The following is an 18,942-nucleotide window of genomic DNA, read 5'->3' as shown; positions in this document are numbered from 1 at the left end:
ATATCAAGAAAAGAAAATTTAATAATTCATGCAACAATCAAACCCGCCCTTTAAATTCAACCATCTCCCCTAATACTACTCATTGTTGTGTATGTTTAATATCAGAAAAATATTCATACCATTTTCATTTTCGGCGAACAAAGTTTAGATCTTCATCCGACTCGGCCGCCCCTGTACGTACACTATGAGTGGGGTGAAATCATCATCATCGGGATAGCTTCAATAAGACGCTACACGCTGCCATGTATTTATCGACGGCGAAACTTAATGCGGATACCATATCCTTTCTCACTACACCGATACCGCAGCCTATACCATTTGAATCAAATGTATATATTAGGGGCGACTCTCAGATCCAGCGTTGGTCATCGCTGATTGGAATCGTCACTGCAATAGTGGGCAATATTCTCATATCTTTCGCCCTGAACATACAACGATATGCACATATAAGGTTACATGAGGGGGAGATACGAAGGAAAGAGAGGCTGAAGGCCATTTCAAAATCTGCGGGGGGGTATGGAACCATTGGAACAGCGGGAGCAGATAGGACTAGAATTGTCGAAGAGAACTATGAAGGTGGTGAAGAGGAACCCTTACGACGATCATTTCACTCCCAAAACTCTCAATCTTCGACTTGCACAGAGGACGATGATGGGGATGAAAAATCTACATACTTGCGGTCTCCATACTGGTGGGGAGGGATTGTTTTAATGACTATTGGAGAGCTTGGAAACTTTTTGGCATATGGCTTTGCGCCCGCATCAATCGTTTCTCCTTTGGGTGTCGTCGCTCTGATATCGAACTGCGTGATAGCTCCGATCATGCTCAAGGAACAATTCAGACTCAGGGACTTCTGGGGAGTGGTAGTTGCTGTTGCAGGTGCTGTTACTGTCGTCTTGAGTGCCAAGCAAGAAGAAAAGAAATTTGGTCCTCATGAGATTTGGGGTGCTATTACTACAACTGAGTTTGAAATATATATGGGTATCACAGTATTGTTGATTGCGATCTTGATGTGGGCAAGCCCGAGATATGGCAAGAAAACAATATTGGTTGATCTTGGGCTTGTTGGATTGTTTGGTGAGTTATCATTGTTATATGCCGGTTTCACTCAACTTATCATTATTTAGGAGGCTATACAGCACTTTCAACAAAGGGTGTATCATCGATGCTTTCTTCTACTCTTTGGAGAGCGTTGACAACACCGGTTACATATGCTCTTCTGCTCGTGCTGGTTGCTACCGCCATTATGCAGGTTAGATATGTCAACCGGGCTCTTCAACGCTTCGATTCGACTCAAGTTATCCCTGTACAATTCGTCATCTTCACGTTATCAGTCATTACTGGCAGCGCAATTCTCTATCGTGATTTCGAAAAAGTCACAAGCGAGAATGCAGTAAAATTTATCGGTGGCTGTATGTTGACATTCTTCGGGGTTTGGCTCATTACCAGCGGTAGGCCATCGCACGATGATGAGAACATTAGTGAAGCAGATGTTGAAGGTGAGGAAGAAAGGATTAGACTCTCCACCCAGGAACCCACCAGCGACGAAGTTCCATTTCGCAACGAAACACGGAAACGGTCTAGTCTTCAATCGAAGTCAAGGCCGAGTCTCACCCATGCTAGTGACGGGTCAGTCGACGAAGAAGCAATCCAAGAATCGCGGAGGTCATCACATGTTAGCTTTGTAATTTCACCATCACGACCACAAACACCACAAAGATCTTCGTCACGACATCCAGTAGTACGGGTGCGTACTTCGGATCTGTCTGGTGATCGACCTACAAATGAGGAAAGTCCCCTAATCTCAAATCCATGGCTGGATTCAAATGAAAATTTCCTACAAACACCAAAACATCCAGGGATTCAATCCAGCATTTCATCCCCGGTACTGCCTTCCGAGGCTCAATCATCCTCTCCTATACGGCCACTTCCCACTAGAAATAATACGCAATCTCATTTTCACACTCCTCAAAGTCAACAAAATGGACCCTCACCACCCCAAGCCGAGCGACCAATGACGCCAACAAGTTATTCATTATCTCGCATGCTTCCTGGTCCATTGTTATCACCCTTATCCGGAGGATTAAGTGTGGTAATAGCAGATTCATTAAGACGTGGAGTTGATTCCCCTCGCAGCAAATCTTCTAGACGGCAGCCCGATCTTCGAAGATCAAAATCGGTGTCCCAAAGACTTATACAAGCAAGTGAAAGCGCGCCTGATGAGGAGGATATTGATGCACCTCTAAAGGATAATGAAGCAGCACAAGAGATAGAAGAACGTGAATCATTCAACCGTTCAATAAAAACCAGAGCTCGGAGTCTAAGTAATACACTTGGAGAATTTCTAAGAGGAAAGCCAAGAGATGGGAAGGACAATGATGAGGAAGCGGGTCCGAGCGGGTCATAAGTTGGAATTCTTTGTTATTGCATTGATTTGGTGGATTGGAATTGGTTACATTAGCATTAGGTTTGGGTATATCGGGAGCACATGGCGCATAAGCGAGATAGTGCTAATTTGAATTAGTGACACAAATGTATGAAACTTGTGTTTTTATGTCGATATGCGACCCTCTGTATTGCTGACGTGATTGTGAAATAGGCATAAAGAGACAACGTGGAAGAAATCACCAAAATCGATGCTACATATTGTTTCGTACCTGAGAATCCAAGCTCCCCGGCTGTTCATATGGCATTTATATGCAAACGCACGTATCGATATTTCTTCGTACTATGCTTGCTTTTTCGTTCCTAATTAGACTTCTGGTTCCAAATCAATTCCTGCCGGTACGAATGTGATGATGCACTACCTTTTCAGATTTGCATTTACGTGTGGTACACCTAAACTTTTTCTCAACTTAGTGTTGTCCGTCAAATTGTCAGGGTTTTCTACAATGTGCTTGACAATTTGGACAGTGAAGACCAATCGTTTAAATTCTACTTGTAAATTGTCTGACCCTAGTTAAGCACTAAATCGCCAATATTCACGACCGAACTCAACGCAGTACATTGCCAGAAGTGAATGCTCCTCGTGGGTTCTCCGTCAACCATCCCCTAAACCTCCTCGAAACGCGGAAGACCACGATAAACAGTATGCGTAGGTTTTTCGGAGCATCTATGCAAACGCAAACACTCTTCAACTTTCTCATCGAACTGGCTATTCGATCTATCGCTGCGAGCACGCTCCTCCGCAAAATCAGAAACTCCAGATATTATTCTCTCTGTACTTCCGACCCGTCCATCGCTCCCTCGTGGCATCAACCATGTATTCAAACTATCCAGAAACTTCACATCCGCATCCGTCAAAAATCGCATCATTAATCTTGCGCGTGGATGACGATCTTTATTGTACTCGAAGATTTTGAATAACAAATCCTCACGATGGTTGGTAGATGGGATAATCAGATTGATAGATGGATTTGTGGTGGGCTCAATGAGTTCGCTACGCATGTGCTTCAGGTAGTTAGCAAGCCTGTAGTGTGTATCATGCGCGATATTGGCCATCCGTTCTGAAGTATGATTCAAGAAATTGAAATCAGAATCTGTGAGATTGAGCAGATCCAAACTGGCTTTCTTAGAATGCGGACGTGGTTGGATCTTCGGATCGGGTCGAGCTGAAGACGCATTTCTAAGTGCAATTTCCGCCGCAGGAAAATCGGCAAGGGTGTCGAAATAATTATAGGCGTAGAAGTGATAGAGGATCTGCTTTCGCTTCTCCCAGTTCTCGGCAGCAGCTATTTCGTCATGTGAGGCGTTGCTGCGTGCAGGCGTCCATTGTGTACCTCCGCGTTCGGGTGGAACGGGGCCGCTGACTGAATGAATTGAGACGTCGAATGGAGGTCGAAATTGACGTATCTGGTATGGGCGTTCAAAGGCGGGTGAGCGTGCTTGCATTACTGGCGTAGGGATAGTTGGAGGGGTGAAAGTGATTAGTGGGTCAGCTTCAACTACATTTTGATCCAAATCCAAATCCATTAGGGAAAGTTGGAGTGTCAATTCTGTGAGTTTCTTGAGGACGGCACGCGTTTCATTTCTTCGGGACGGCAAAGGATTGGCTCGCAAAGCGGCGTTTTGTATATCAGTCTGGGTGGCTGCTGCTGCTGCCAGAGCAGCAATTCCAGCCGCGAGTGCAGCATTGACAGCATTGGAACTACTTGATGACATGATCGGAAATGTCATCGATTTTAGATTGATGGCAGAAGATTGAGGATGAGACGAGATATTCCACCATGTTTATATTAGGATATGGTTGAGGCATCATAAAGAGCTAATTTTCTTTCAAACTCCTTGCATGACTCTGTGGTAAGGAGATGAGAGAGCATTCTCTTTCTCATGGGTGATTCATCAAGTGAAATCTTCATTATTATTAAGACAGAGATATGGAAGGCAATCACATCTTCTTTCTCCTTGGCTTTACTTTAACAAAAGACAGCTTGCAACCATTCTCTACAGTGAAACAATGAAACCTTTTATGCATGCACTGTTGGATCTGATGGCAAAGGATTGAGCTGATGGCAATATAGGTCTCTTCTTTCATCCCGAAAGAGAAGACATACTGTTGAAATTAGTCAGTCACTCTTTCTTGAGAGGAAACAAAAGGTTTAACGCAAAAAGTTTCCATGTTTTTGCTTTTCTTCATCGTACAAACTACCACTATGAAATGGGCGTAATCATCCGAGAACGCCAAACAAACTTTTATAGTCATAATTAAAGTTTGCTAGTACAACACTATACGACAGTAGCACCACTGAATCATTGTTAAATTTAGTAGCAACAATTTCAATGAATCCAATCACAAATGCTGTGATTACTTTCAATCCGTGTATAATAATTGTAGATAATTTGCCGTAGCAACTGGCAGGTGTACATATTTCAGTAAACATTTGGCATCATGTGTACTTTGTTTCAGGGAGCCTATCTTGCTCGAGTGAACTTTTCGTACGATTAGCCGTCTCATACTACTTTGCAATTACGGAATTCATCATGATGAATGACACATCCATCGCCAAAGCATCAGCGGGTGCTCCAAGTAGCACGACACCAGCCGCTCAGGAGTTGCGGCAAAAGCTGCTTGCGCAAATTTTTGAATACAACACTGATGCAAACACACCATCTGAGCTAAGAATACATGTTACTGGTCTTACACTAGAGGAAGGTGCAATATTTGAGCGTGGTCCCAGTCCAGTCATAAAAGATCCAGGATTTCAAACTCCTGCCAACTCACCACAAGAGGGCCTGTCTTCATTACGCAACGCTGTTCTTGACATAAAGAGCCCTCTTCCCAAAAACTCAAAAACGTCATTGAAGCGCGAAGCATCAAAATCGAGAGAATATACACATTGGCGAGACACGAAGATGAAATTGCGAGATCTTCAACGTGAAAAAGAAACCTTGGAAATGGAAGGTCGTCGTCGAGCTGCAAAAGAGCAAGCCGATGCTCGATGGCAAGATCGAGCGCTAAGAGATTATAGAGAAAACAAAGCAGAGATCAAGTACGATATAGTACCTGGTGCTGATGGTAGTGATAAGGTAGTCATCACCGATTTGCAATATCCAAAGAACGTCCCGGGGACTGGAGGAGTTTTGTCAGGAAATGCAATGGATGAGAGGATTGAGCATGATATCCGGCATGACGAAGATTCTCTCCGACAGTCGCTTATTGATATCATAAACGGCGAAAGCGGGAGACAGTATCGAAAAACTACATCAAATCGGAGAAGAAGATCGCCACAGATACCTACGGGAACAAGACAACTAGCTGAAGCTAGAAGAAAATTGAACAAAGAATGGGTGGCAAGCGAAGGCCATCGAAGAGCAATAAGGCAAGATGACGAAAGTACGCGGAAGAATCTTCTGAAAGGTGTCAATCGAGCTATCGCAACTGCTGAAGAGATGGTACTGAAGGGTGCAGAACAGTTCAGAGACTTTGTGAATGGAGATCGGGCTTGGGAAAACACGACAGAAGTGGTATATAACAGCAAGAATAAGTATTCGCGACTTCGAGATGAGAGTCCCCTAACATATGCCAGACCAGAACACGCATCACCACATTCGGCAAGAAACGGACCAGAGTCTAGGAGCCGTGGTGAAAATGGTTACGCACATGAGCTATCAGTATCAGAGGAGAGAGGAAGGCCAGCCTACACAGAAGGGACTTCACCGCCATTCCAGGCGCATATGAAACAAGCACTTCCAAGGGCGAGAGTTAATCCACAGGCTCATAGTGGTGGCTTACCGGAACCTCCTCGTCGTGAAAAACTTTATGGTGGCAATCACACACCGGAAAAGAATGGTCCACCGCAGGCTTTCCGATCGACACAAGAAGAAAAGGACCGACCTTTCGTCTATCGGCCGAGAGAAAATCTCCAAATACCTCCGATGTCTCCCTTAGTCCCAAAAGTAACACAACCTCAGCGAAAACCGAACCCAAAGCTTGAACATCTACCCGTTGTTTTCCCCGTATCAGCCATTCGAGATTCTCGTCTACTGCCAAGTGAAAGTCCAGCTCAATGGAAAATTCGTACGCAACGCGAAGCAGCCCACGCCAAGTTTGAGAGGGAAAAATCAAAATATCAAGGAGAAGTCGAAACTGCAAAAATGGATGAGCAAGCTTCGCCAAAAGGTATTCTGAGGCGGGATGGAAAAGGGAAAGGTAAGGGTATTGCGTGGGCTGATAAACCTACTGATTCCAAAGAGGATAATATGTCTTCAATGGGAAAGACTCTCTCATTTAATCAGAGAGCAGATCAAGAGGAGTTCAGAAAGTTGCAGGAGAAAAGAGCCATACGGGAAGGGAAATATAGATGCCATGCAACAGAAAGCACTATTGAGAGAGAGAATTTGGCGGCAAGGGAGAAAGCGAAGGCATTGGCCGAGAAGTTGATGCGCGGTGGAGGTGGTTCTGAGGATCAAAGGGACTCAAGGGCAGGAAAATAACGTGATGCATCACCTATGATAGAACCAAAGAGCATATCACAAACTTCCTACCCTTTCGAGTTTAGTAGGGTAAATATTTGAAGCTCAAAGCCTTCACCCTTTTAGCTTTGTCATTCAATATAATCGACTTCTGTTGTGGTACCGATAATTTCCAGTTTTGCTTTCCCTGCGATCCATAATTAGGGTTTCGTGCAGGTTAGTCCCTTCAATAGGATCATCGGTTTGTTTGTTGACAGTTGCTGTGTATAGAAGTGATCAACTCGATCACTTGCATCTGACAAGTCAAAGGGGAAAGAGCCAGATCAATTGTACGACATAGACTGACACGGCAACACCTTCCGACTATACTCACCACTGACTCTACTTCACGATGGCTAAAAGTCTCTTCTGAAGTTCCGAGATTGTAAGAATTATATCTTGTTCAATCTTTAATTTCGCGGGACAAGATTTGTTTTAGATTACGAAGCTGTCGTGATGACCTCCACGAATCCATCGCGTAATCCCTCCCTGATCAATAAATGCGAGGACAATATGGAGTCAGATAATGACCTCATACTCTCATTTTGCTAGCTTATTCTCCACCCTTTCTCCGCCGTAATCAAATCGTCCATTCCTTTCTCACTCTCCAACTTTCGACGCTGTCCCTGCCACAATTGCTACTTCAGGAGAGTTTTCCGGGCAAAGATATTGTAATCAGTGATGCCTTAGAGCTCTGATACTCTGTTCGTACTCATCTATGCCGATTTTCCCGCCCGAACGAATAATGGGATACAGAGTTGCCCCCATTTTGTCATCATAGACCGCTCCTCGTCTTATCTTGAGTTTCTGACACAAGTGTGTCTCAACTTCAACCACTTCTATGGGTGGACAACTGACGATAACAAAAAACGATGTTTGTTTGGGTTTTCACCATTTGAGGATAAACATCCTTGGCACATGATTGTGATCGACACCACTTCGCACCGAGTAGGACACCGATTTCAAGTTAGTAGCTTGAATTCGGATATTGCCAATAAAACCCGCGGGTCAAAGAGACACTCATGCTGCTGCGAGCGATGCATCATGCTCTGCAGTCCCGAATATTGTCACCACAGCAAATCGCGAGATGATATGAGACGATTTCCCGGGATACTTATTAATGAACCCAGTCACGTTCTTCGGAGTTTTCAAACTCGTGATTTGGTGGTCTGTGATTGGGAAAGTTGAATGCAAGTTCAAGGTTGTGGAGGACCCAGCATCTCCACCACAGTTGTCTCCATTCTCCACCCAATTCCTCCATCTTTCCGCGTTTCACCAGTAGGGATGATCGGAAAAACTAGACAACAAATCAGGGTTCAAGGCTGCAACAAAATGATATTTCTTTCTTTCATTCTCTTCATTCTTAATCCCTCCTTTCGTATACGTAACGGGTGAATACACATCAAGATGAGGTAGCATTTGCCTGCGTTTGATTCCAATAAAAAGTGCTCGTTTGTCTACAATGATACGCTATCGCCTATCGATTCGGATAAAGAACCTAAATACGAGTCGTGCTTCTCCATGAAAGTCATTAGCGTCCATGTCAACGCTTTATCCTCGGAACTGGGGATTGGGGGTGTGAGAAAATAGGTGCTTTGTTAGTCTCTATGAAAGAGAAAGTTGGAACTCATTGACCCATAGTGGAACCAAATACACACGTTTGTTGATGACTCCGTTACTCCAGTTCATTGAGTTCACTCCATGAAATCCACCAAACCACTTTAAATCCACAACATCGGAACACGTCCCACAAAATTTCTTTCTCCTCACCATCTCACTCGTCCCGTTGCATTCCCAAAAGTGTAACCAACTTCGCGCCAGCCACCCACTGAATCCTTCCTCCGCCTATGAACTTTTCCGCTGCAGGGTCCTTCAGATTTCACACACAAAAGATCCCATCTATTATCTCGGATCTGCCTCGGTCTATCTTGGCGTGGGAATTCCTCTATGACGTTATTTTGCATCTCATTTTCGTAAAATTTTGGTTGAAATAACGTTTGACATGTAAGGATTTTTCTGGGGGTAGATCACCGTCATTTTCTCGTAGAAACCATGATTTGCGCGCTTGGTGAAAATATTTTCTTTGGAAAATACTTGCCTGACTTGACATATGTTGGAATTCAAGAAAGTTAATTTCGCCCCTTCATTGATGGATGCCAAGTGAGCATTTACCGAGGTAGCTGTTGCGGCCAAGATGTTAAAATGTCGGGCCAGCAGTTCGCTAGCCCATGTGCCGACCGGATAAGCTTCGAAGTAAGAAACACAAAAAAGCCTTTCCGTCTTTTAGGAACCTTAGTTCCTTTCCGATTTACTTCGTTGAAACTGTATTATATTCATGTTTTTTCGGTATCTGAATCATTACAATGGGGAAACGCACATGTCTCCAGAGGGATGAGTGCCTAGATAGCAAAACTTCCCCATAATCATGCTGACCTCCACTCCGAAGATTAAGAATCAGAATAACGTCCCACTTCTCATAAACACACAGGCACAATCTCCTCCTCAATCCCACACTCAAATCTTGAAAACTCCACACATTTTTAGCCAGCCAGTGACGTCTGTTGTGGGTCTATTGAATTCTCTTTTCATACCCCTACAGGAGCAAACTAGTCACGCAAATGCCGTTGGCTTATGGTCGAAGAGTAAGATTCTTCATTTAATTCTGACAATATTATCCAATCATATGAATTTAAATTTTCTCTCACTTGACGATTCAGTCACCGCTTTCTCATATGGGTCTTACCTACTCATGAATTCGATGCAGATCTCAAGCCCAATGCTTGGGAGCTCCACATGAAAATATTCAACTCTCACAGCATCGCGATCCTACAACCAACGAGCCTTGAAATTCCCTGTAAAAATGCTCTGCAAACTGACACTTTCCCTGCAGGCGGTTACTTCAATGACTAGGTCGCAGCTTTTATGCGGGTTTCCTAAAACTGTCGTTCCGACGTTGGAACATTAAGCATGCATGTGTAAATGTGGACTCTCCTCTCCTTCATTCACAGATAGCGGACCCACCGAGTATGTAAGACAAAGGATGGGGAATAGATCAACAAGTATATAGCAAGAGATCTTCCCCCTCGTTCCAGTTTTCTATCACTTTCATCCCATATCTCCTGCCTCCATTTCTCCAGACCTCCACAAGTTGATTTCAGTAGCGCAACAGCGTTGTGTTTGACAAAACTTGATAGTTACTGGCAGAGCCAGACGTTCTCGAAATCTTGAAGATTTCCTCCCTCAGATACAACATACGCAACAGGCAACATGGTCTCTCCTGAGGTATCGCCAACGCAAAAGACCTATGCTGGTCTTCACGGCCGAAAGTTGGGTCTTTTAGTCTCAACGATTGCCACAACTGGATTCTTGTTGTTTGGATATGATCAAGGTGTTATGTCAGGAATTATCGCCGCAGACCCTTTCAACAACTACTTCCCTGAGACCAAAGATGACAGTGTTTACCAAGGTTTCGTTACAGCTATCTACGAAATTGGATGTTTACTGGGTGCTATTTTCATTTTGTGGTATGGTGACTCCACTGGTAGAAGAAGAGCCGTAAGTTTTACCCCATCTCCCCGCATCCCCGGACTGCTCCGATAAGATAAGAAATTCTGACTGAAATTTTGCAGATGATGCTTGGTGGAATTATCATGATTCTTGGAGTTATTATTCAAATTACTGCCATCAAAGGCTCTAACGCAACTGCTCAATTTATTATTGGAAGAACTATCACTGGTATTGGAAATGGAATCAACACATCCACTATTCCCACTTATCAAGCAGAATGTAGTCGATCTACCAACCGTGGTTTGCTCATCTGTATTGAAGGAGGAGTTATCGCTTTCGGAACTATGATCGCTTACTGGATCGATTACGGTGCTTCTTATGGACCAGATGACCTTACCTGGAGATTCCCAATTGCTTTCCAGATTTTCTTTGGTGTCATCCTCATTGTCGGAACTTACTTCCTCCCAGAGTCTCCTAGATGGCTCTTAGCTAAAGAGCGCCACGAAGAGGGACTCGATGTTATTGCCGCTCTCTCTGGTCTTGAACACAACGATCCCCAAGTTCAATTGGAGAAGACTATTATCATGGACAGTATCATGGCATCCGGAGCCGCTACTAAAACCCCTTTCTCAGCTCTTTTCACTGGAGGCAAAACCCAACATTTCCGCCGTATGCTTCTTGGATCATCTTCCCAATTCTTCCAACAACTCGGTGGATGTAACGCAGTTATCTACTATTTCCCAATTCTCTTCGAAACCTCTATCGGTACCTCGAAGAACTTGGCTCTTCTCCTTGGAGGTGTCAACATGATTGTTTACTCTATTTTCGCAACTGTGTCTTGGTTCATTATTGAGAAAGCTGGTCGTCGCAAGTTGTTCATTATTGGTACTATTGGACAATGTCTTTCTATGGTCCTCGTCTTCGCTTGTCTTATCCCACAAGATGGAAAGGGACCAAGTGCCAAGGGCGCTGGAGTCGGTCTCTTTACCTATATTGCTTTCTTCGGAGCCACCTGGTTGCCACTACCATGGTTGTACCCAGCTGAAATTAACCCTCTCCGCACCCGTGCTAGAGCCAACGCTGTCTCAACTTGTTCCAACTGGCTTTTCAACTTCACCATTGTTATGGTTACACCTATCATGATTGCCAATATCTCTTGGGGTACATACCTATTCTTCGCCGTTGTCAACGCTTGTTTCATCCCAATTATCTATTTCTTCTACCCAGAAACCAAGCGCAGATCTCTCGAGGAAATCGATATCATTTTTGCGAAGGGATTCGTCGAAAACATCTCATACGTCAAGGCTTCTCAAGATTTGCCATACTTATCTCCAGCTGAGGTCGAGCAGATGGCAAGACACTATGGCTTTGAAACCGCAGATGTTGAGAGCAGAAGTACGAGTGATGCCGAGAAAGAGAAGCCACAATGGGAGGGAAGAGAAAGACAGAGCCGCAGCGATGGAGATAATGTTGCAGCCGTCCCTCAAGCCCATCACCGTGGCAATGCCGCTCATGATGGATTCAGAAACGATTAATTAATGAACCTTCATTGATTTTAGCACGAGGGGAGAGGTAGTAATGGACGCGATTGGGAACTGGATATCATGAATTATGGATGCTTGGTTGTCATTCATGGTATTATACCCTTGGCGTTCTTTTTTTTTTTTTTTTTAGGTATTTGGCCAGGATAATAATGTTTCTTATCCTGGATGAGCTGAAAGTTATGATCTGAAGAGGAGGGACGATACATCTTCGCGTATCTTGATCGGTGAAAGATTATGGTATTTATAGATAAGATGAATAAATGGTGGAGGACAGGTTGAAGATGATACCCAGGTTGCAAAAGTAATTAGTTTATTGAATAGAATTACTTCATTTCAACTTTCATTGTTTTTGTGATGTGCAATACTCAAGAACCTCATCCTCCTGTTTACAATAGCCCCAGTAGACAGACTACTATCACATGTTTTATGGGTCGTATTTCCACACTGACACTGAGCTAGGACCAGAGTTATGTTTGAGAGGTCCGGACTCCGAAGCAGTTTAATCTTGTAATTGTGAATTATTTGTTTCGTATTCCTGCTTTTATTGAAAATGTCTGCAATTAATGATCATGCTCTGAGTGTCTATAAAAAGCTGTACAAGTAAGTCCCTAACTCATCTTAATGTATTGAAGCTGACAAGGGGATCTGGGTGCTTCAATTGATCGCTTCCTTTTGTCCACCATATTTTGACTCGGTTTCCGCGCACAACATTTAACAATGAATCTTTAGAAGTAACGCAAGTTGCTCATTTCGGAAGTAACCTGCATAGGTGTACAGTTCACGTGAGGTGCACGACGCATGAATTGGAACATGCGATTGGAGCTTTACTTTGTGGGCAGATGCAGGAATATCACGACAAAATCCGCAGGGAATTCTGGGAGGAAGTGAAGTCTACATCGTCTAGACACAAGGAAAATGTGCAGGGTGTCTTATCGTCAACGATACTACAGTAAAACCTCTCTATAAGGATACCGGTTTTTGTAGACTTTTTTAAGGATATATAGAGGTATTCTTATATAAAAGTATTCAATTAATTCCGATATAGTAACAGTTTGTTTCCGATTAATTCTGATCGGAATATATTCCGTAACATTTTTAAGAATTTCAATTAAATCTTTTGGAAATCTTAATATAATAGTTAATCCTGATGATTTTACTGGTTCAATAAGGATATATATATAATTTTGAGACCGAAAAATATAAGGATATTCTAATAAACAGGTTTTAAGGATATAGGCCTTTTTTAAGCCTAAAATATTTTGAAACCGAAAAACATATCCTTATAGAGAGGTTATCCTTATAGGGGGGATCCTTATGGAGAGGTTTTGCTATAGTAACAAGACTTAAGGAAGAGAACAAAAAATGCCAATATATACAATCATTTCCCTTTTATATCAAACTTCAAAGCAGTACTTTGATAGTCTTTTCTGTCGTCGAATTGCCAAGGGCCAAGTTTTCAAACACGTTTTGCCAACGGAAGCCAATATTTTCCAAGGCGGGTGGATCTCGCACGACCCTGAGCCTATGCTCGGCTAAAGGTGCTGGTGCTGAGGACCCTGTAAATTGGGAACCTCAATTTCTCAACTTCATTCAAGCAATGCATTCAATCAATAGAGAAAGAGCTCGCCATACATCTCAAGATGGTGAAATCAATTCAAGTATGTCACAAGAATTTTCGTCTGACATATTTCGTGTTGTCACATCCATCTTCAAGAGAGCGTCGTTTACTGCGGTATTTTCCACATTCGCGATTGAGGTTCCATCACAGTCCTCCCGCTTTTATCTTCATCTGCAGTACAAGCATCAATCTATTTGACAAGTCACATCCTCCGCCACTAAATCACCAAAACTTCCCAAACAGGAATGTCGATATCTGGCACCCTGGAAAAAGATCTCTGCCACGAAAAGCTTATCATTCGCTGCCAAGCCCACCACCAACTGCCTTTTTGGGGTATTTAGACATTCAAATATAACATTTGGCTTGCATGTTATACATATATCCGTTGGATCTCCTGCCTAGGTTCGGGACTTTGCAATTTATGCGATGTTAACCGTTGTATACGGGGTAGATGCGTTGGTCTTATCAACGGCAATTGGAGTACCTTGTGAGATTACCTTCCAGGATCGTCCAGGTTTCTTCAACTTTACCCTCTAGTGCCGGCGGGGATTTAAGCTTTTGAGAGTTTTCTCGTACCTGAAATTATAGACCTACTTTATTTGGAATGATCTCCGAGTGTGTATCTCGATTTTCCAGTCGTAGAGCGCATAATAGCGTTGGGCATTGAGATGGGGTGGCCGTGGAGTGATGGGAAACAAGATATAAGTTCGAGGGAAATCGCGAAGATTAAGATTTGTAGTTGTTAAACCATCTCCAATTCCATTCTTCGACTACGATTACAATGCGTTTCCCTTCGCTTTCCCTAGTTGCTTGTCTTCTTCCGGCTGTTCTAGCTGCCCCTACCACTGAAGGGAAGAAAGACAAGCGATCATTCGAGATTCGTGATGGAGTCAATCATACTGTCTTCTATCATGCCGCCACCGATGCTACACTTGCATTTGTTACAAACTCTGGCATTTGCGAGACTACGCCAGGTGTGAACCAGTATTCCGGATATTTGACTGTCGGAACTGTAAGTGTGGCATATTCTTCAAAGAATAATCCAATGTTGACATCCATATTAGGGTATGAATATGTGGTTCTGGTTCTTTGAAAGTCGAAACAGTCCAACCACCGCGCCACTAGCGACATGGTTCAACGGAGGTACAGGCAATATTCTTCATTATAAGCTACATTTTACTAACAAAGAGATAGGCCCTGGATGTTCTTCTATGATTGGGTTGTTCCAAGAGAATGGTCCATGCCAATTCTACAACGGGGCATCAACTCCATCTCTCAACCCATACAGTTTCAACGAATTCGCAAACATGATCTACATTGATCAACCGATTGGGGTAGGCTTCTCCTACGGTACAGATTCTGTGACTTCCACTGTTACCGCTGCTCCGTACGTCTGGACACTTCTCCAAGCTTTCTATGCCTCCTTCCCCGCCTACGAGAATCGCGACTTTGGTATCTTCACAGAATCCTATGGTGGACATTATGGACCAGAATTTGCATACTATCTCGAACAACAAAATGCCAAGATTGCGGCTGGCACTATTGCTGGTGAAAAAATTGATCTCGTTGCTTTAGGTATTAACAACGGATGGTATGATCCTATCATCTCCTATAAGGCATACGTCGACTACTCCTACAATAACACATACAAACCACTCATCACCGCTGCTCAACACACATCCTATCTCAATACATATACCAAGTCATGTCTTCCTCTTTTGAAAGAATGTACATCGACCACTGGTACCAACTCAGCTTGTGTGAATGCTGATGATGTTTGTTACGATGATATCGAGGGGCCACTTTCAAATGGCAACTTTGATGTTTACGATATTAGAGAGCCATCGAATGATCCATATCCACCAGAGACTTATGTTGCATATTTGCAAAGCGCAGCAGTTGTGAAGGCCATTGGTGCCAAGTCTACCTATTCTGAGTGTCCAGATGCTCCTTATGAGAAATTTGCTGCTACTGGAGATGGTCAGTTACCCCTTCATCCTTAGTGTTTCTCGCTTGGCTAATGAACATCAAAACAGATTCAAGATCTTTCCTCTCAACTCTCTCTACAGTCGTTCAATCCGGTATTCAAGTCCTCATCTGGGCTGGTGACGCTGATTGGATTTGCAACTGGTTCGGTGGTCTTGCAACCGCCAATGCTATCACCTATGCTAGCTCCACCGCTTTCAACGCTGCTGCCGTTGCAAACTATAATGTAAATGGTGTTGCTGGAGGAACCTTCAAGACTGTTGGTAATTTGAGCTGGTTGAGAGTCTTTGGGGCTGGCCATGAGGTTCCTTATTATACCCCTGCTTTGGCGTTGCAAGCCTTTAAGCAGACTATGAGCAAGAAGCCTCTTTCTTCTACTTAAATTGGATAATCGGGAGACCGAACATTTAAGTATTTAAGTAGAATTAACAATGCTAATTCGAGCAAATATGATTAGAACATCTTTCAAAGCATTTCAACATCAGAATACGTGCTTACAGTCTCCTTGATCGATAGTCTCTGATAGCCCGAATAGTATACTGATCCTTGTTACGTCATACTGTATTACCCAATTCACTTATGGCTGTAGGAAATAATATTGCAGACACTTCCATCATATATCACACACAATTTCCATCTCTAGAGAGAATGCGAGAAACACTCGGTCGATTGGTCGGGAATTCTCAGACTCTATTGGTGCACGTGTTCACTGTCATACAAGGCTGAATAATTCTTAAATCTTGGAGTGAATTTTCACAATCCCCGAATCTTTTATGTTTCAATAATGGCTATGCTTCACTCAAATCGATTTGCTTTCTCTTGCTCGAGGAGCTGCTCAAGTATTCCTCATCCATTTGTATAGTATCTTCATCCCAAACAAGATGTCCTGTTCCTCCTGCGCTGCGCGCCAATTAGGCCACTCGAATTCTCTCGTTTTTTATCATATATACATAGACTTCAGCTTATCATCCCAGAATAAAATTTGTAGTCTTTGCAGAAGATGTCGAATTATCCATGATGGAGTGCTCCAGTATATCCGCCGAGATAGGCATGTGATGAGAGAGGAGATAGTCAGAGCAACAATTTCGGGCAATAGCATACAGATCTTATTTGATGATTCGTCGTTGACAGATGATGAATGTCAAGAGTTGGAAATTTATCAAGTACCTGGTAATACATTGTGGTAGAAACAGACTGAACATAGATATACGCTGATCAGTTAATACAGATTATAATCCACGCCAGTCTCCTAGAAGTGCTCCATTACATTCATTCAAAATTTCACAACATATCGTTCCAAATCTCGATTTGGAAAGCGCTCTAGTCATCATAAGCTCATGGTTATCAAGATGCCGTATAAGCCATAGAGAAGAGTGTGCTGATGCATCAGAATTATCAATTCCAAATCGCCTTCTCGATGTAAAACAGTGTATTTCAAAGAGCCAAACTCGGCTAGTGGAATCAATAACAATTGACAAACATCGTCCGATCGAGTATATCACATTAAGCCACTGTTGGGGATCGGCTCAATTTATCAAAACAAGGTTGGACAACTACAGTGCACACGCCAATGGCATTAATATATTGACACTCTCCCGAACATCTCGGGATGCGGTACTACTCACTCACAGACTAAACATACAATACATATGGATTGATTCCATCTGTATTATACAGGATGATGTTGCTGATTGGGAACGACAATCAGCATTAATGGCTGATATATATTCTGGCTCCCTTTTAAATATAGTGGCTGCGCATGGACGGGACAGCCAGACTGGGTTATTCAACACCCGGCTCGCACAGCTACATGCAGAGTATCCTGGGAGCGGAGTGCAAGAAACCATACCACCGTTCGAAGAGCTCAAGATTCTTGATAAGACAGGGTTGGCACATAAACTAGAGGGCAGCGGACCATTCTTTACTCGACCTAGTTTAAGCACAACTCATGATAGACATTCTCTCTTCCACGGGAATGGGAAATCTATGGCACCGCTCAATACGCGAGGATGGGTGTACCAAGAGCGCATTTTATCCCCCAGAACTGTGAGCTTCTACGCGACAGAGTTAGTATGGGAATGTAGAATAGAAAGATGGTGCGAATGCACAAAAATATCAGAACTTCCCCAACACAACTCAACGAGGGTGATCACTGCAGATGGCGCGAGGATACGTTCGCTGCTATATAAGGACAATGAACAACAGCCCAATAAAATTCTTGACGACTGGTATTCGAATATCGAAAACTATGCCGTTCTTCAGTTAACGAAGGAAGAAGATCGACTGCCCGCACTCTCCGGAATCGCAAGCCGCACTTTCGAAGCTCTGAATCAATTATCAAAGTCAATTTCATCACAGGGATTTGAGGATTCGCATGATCCTCAATATGTTGCTGGATTGTGGAAGATTCATAAAATTGACGGCTCTTTATCTTCAAGGGGATTTCTTTGGTATTTTTTCAGAGGCACTCGTTCCTAGAAAAGACCAGAGAAATTTGCAGCACCAACATGGTCATGGGCGTCAGTCGTATGTCAAAGTACTAATAATGGTCGAGCCATGAACACCTTCTATATCCCAGATCAACGTGCTGATGATTCCTTTACTATTGAGGATATCAGTTGTATGGTGGAAGGTGTCAATCCGTATGGGGCAATATCATCTGGTAAACTCAGAGTCCGTGGGAAGTTGATGCTAGCCGGAGACATCCGAGACTTTTATACCGAAGACCATATCTTGAAATTGAATTTAGGAGAAGCAGTTTCAAATTTTTCTACAAACCACTACTACGAGGAAGGGGATCTAGACGTCGATGGTTGGCAGCCAGAATATGGACACGGAGAGACATACATGTTACAGGTATCACATCAAAAGGAAATCGGCTGGGAACCGCGAGGGATAGCTCTCATATTGCAGCGAGTTGAAGAGCAACCCCGTTCCATTGGCGGCGATATTAAGTTCAGACGGAGTGGACTCACTCAACTTCACAGCAGGCTAGATCCATTTGAATCAGTCAAGGAAACCACTTCGATAACGATTATATGAACTAAGGAGTCATGTTCAATAAATTGTTCATGCAACTTATCTCTATCTTTAGTGTGCGAGCAAATGGTTTTCTATTTTCGTTTCCCTCTCAAACATGAATACCACCATATAATTCAACTTGAGCCAGTCGAATTCAAAGATGTTGTTTGTTATTCTCAAAATATATACAGAGAGAGCACAAAAGTCAGTGATTGCATAGGTAGCACCAAATAAACGCGTCTGTTTTGTCAAATACCTAGCTTATGAAACTGTTCGCACTTTTTTATGGAGCAACACTCTTCTTATCATCTCGAG

The 18,942-nt window shown here is 43.2% G+C and overlaps 6 protein-coding genes across 6 annotated transcripts; 5 read left to right on the top strand and 1 right to left on the bottom strand.

Annotated features, from left to right (window-relative positions):
• The first annotated feature begins 28 nt into the window (after positions 1-28).
• Positions 29-2,771, top strand: EAE98_005073 (uncharacterized protein). The gene is made up of 3 exons (XM_038952694.1): positions 29-1,077; positions 1,128-2,534; positions 2,600-2,771. The coding sequence occupies exons 1-2, from the start codon at positions 243-245 to the stop codon at positions 2,405-2,407; spliced, it is 2,115 nt and encodes a 704-aa protein (XP_038811344.1). The 5' UTR covers positions 29-242; the 3' UTR covers positions 2,408-2,534; positions 2,600-2,771.
• A 280-nt stretch (positions 2,772-3,051) lies between these two features.
• Positions 3,052-4,161, bottom strand: EAE98_005072 (uncharacterized protein; the record flags this gene model as incomplete). The annotated part of the gene is made up of 1 exon (XM_038952693.1): positions 3,052-4,161. The coding sequence occupies one exon, from the start codon at positions 4,159-4,161 to the stop codon at positions 3,052-3,054; it is 1,110 nt and encodes a 369-aa protein (XP_038811343.1).
• An 822-nt stretch (positions 4,162-4,983) lies between these two features.
• EAE98_005071 (uncharacterized protein) lies at positions 4,984-6,933 on the top strand (the record flags this gene model as incomplete). The annotated part of the gene is made up of 1 exon (XM_038952692.1): positions 4,984-6,933. One exon carries the CDS (start codon positions 4,984-4,986, stop codon positions 6,931-6,933), a length of 1,950 nt encoding a protein of 649 aa, XP_038811342.1.
• A 3,285-nt stretch (positions 6,934-10,218) lies between these two features.
• Positions 10,219-11,993, top strand: EAE98_005070 (uncharacterized protein; the record flags this gene model as incomplete). Its single annotated transcript, XM_038952691.1, has 2 exons — positions 10,219-10,506; positions 10,581-11,993. 2 exons carry the CDS (start codon positions 10,219-10,221, stop codon positions 11,991-11,993), a joined length of 1,701 nt encoding a protein of 566 aa, XP_038811341.1.
• A 2,408-nt stretch (positions 11,994-14,401) lies between these two features.
• On the top strand, positions 14,402-15,988 carry EAE98_005069 (uncharacterized protein; the record flags this gene model as incomplete). Its single annotated transcript, XM_038952690.1, has 4 exons — positions 14,402-14,632; positions 14,685-14,763; positions 14,815-15,600; positions 15,657-15,988. The coding sequence occupies 4 exons, from the start codon at positions 14,402-14,404 to the stop codon at positions 15,986-15,988; spliced, it is 1,428 nt and encodes a 475-aa protein (XP_038811340.1).
• Positions 15,989-17,319: 1,331 nt separating this feature from the next.
• On the top strand, positions 17,320-18,648 carry EAE98_005068 (uncharacterized protein; the record flags this gene model as incomplete). The annotated part of the gene is made up of 3 exons (XM_038952689.1): positions 17,320-18,056; positions 18,107-18,132; positions 18,185-18,648. The coding sequence occupies 3 exons, from the start codon at positions 17,320-17,322 to the stop codon at positions 18,646-18,648; spliced, it is 1,227 nt and encodes a 408-aa protein (XP_038811339.1).
• Positions 18,649-18,942: the final 294 nt, after the last annotated feature.

This window comes from Botrytis deweyae (assembly GCF_014898535.1).
Source record: "Botrytis deweyae strain B1 chromosome Unknown BDEW_009, whole genome shotgun sequence".
Classification (NCBI taxonomy): domain Eukaryota; kingdom Fungi; phylum Ascomycota; class Leotiomycetes; order Helotiales; family Sclerotiniaceae; genus Botrytis; species Botrytis deweyae.
The sequence above is the reverse complement of the archived record's forward strand: the minus strand, read 5'-3'. Positions and strand labels throughout refer to the sequence as shown.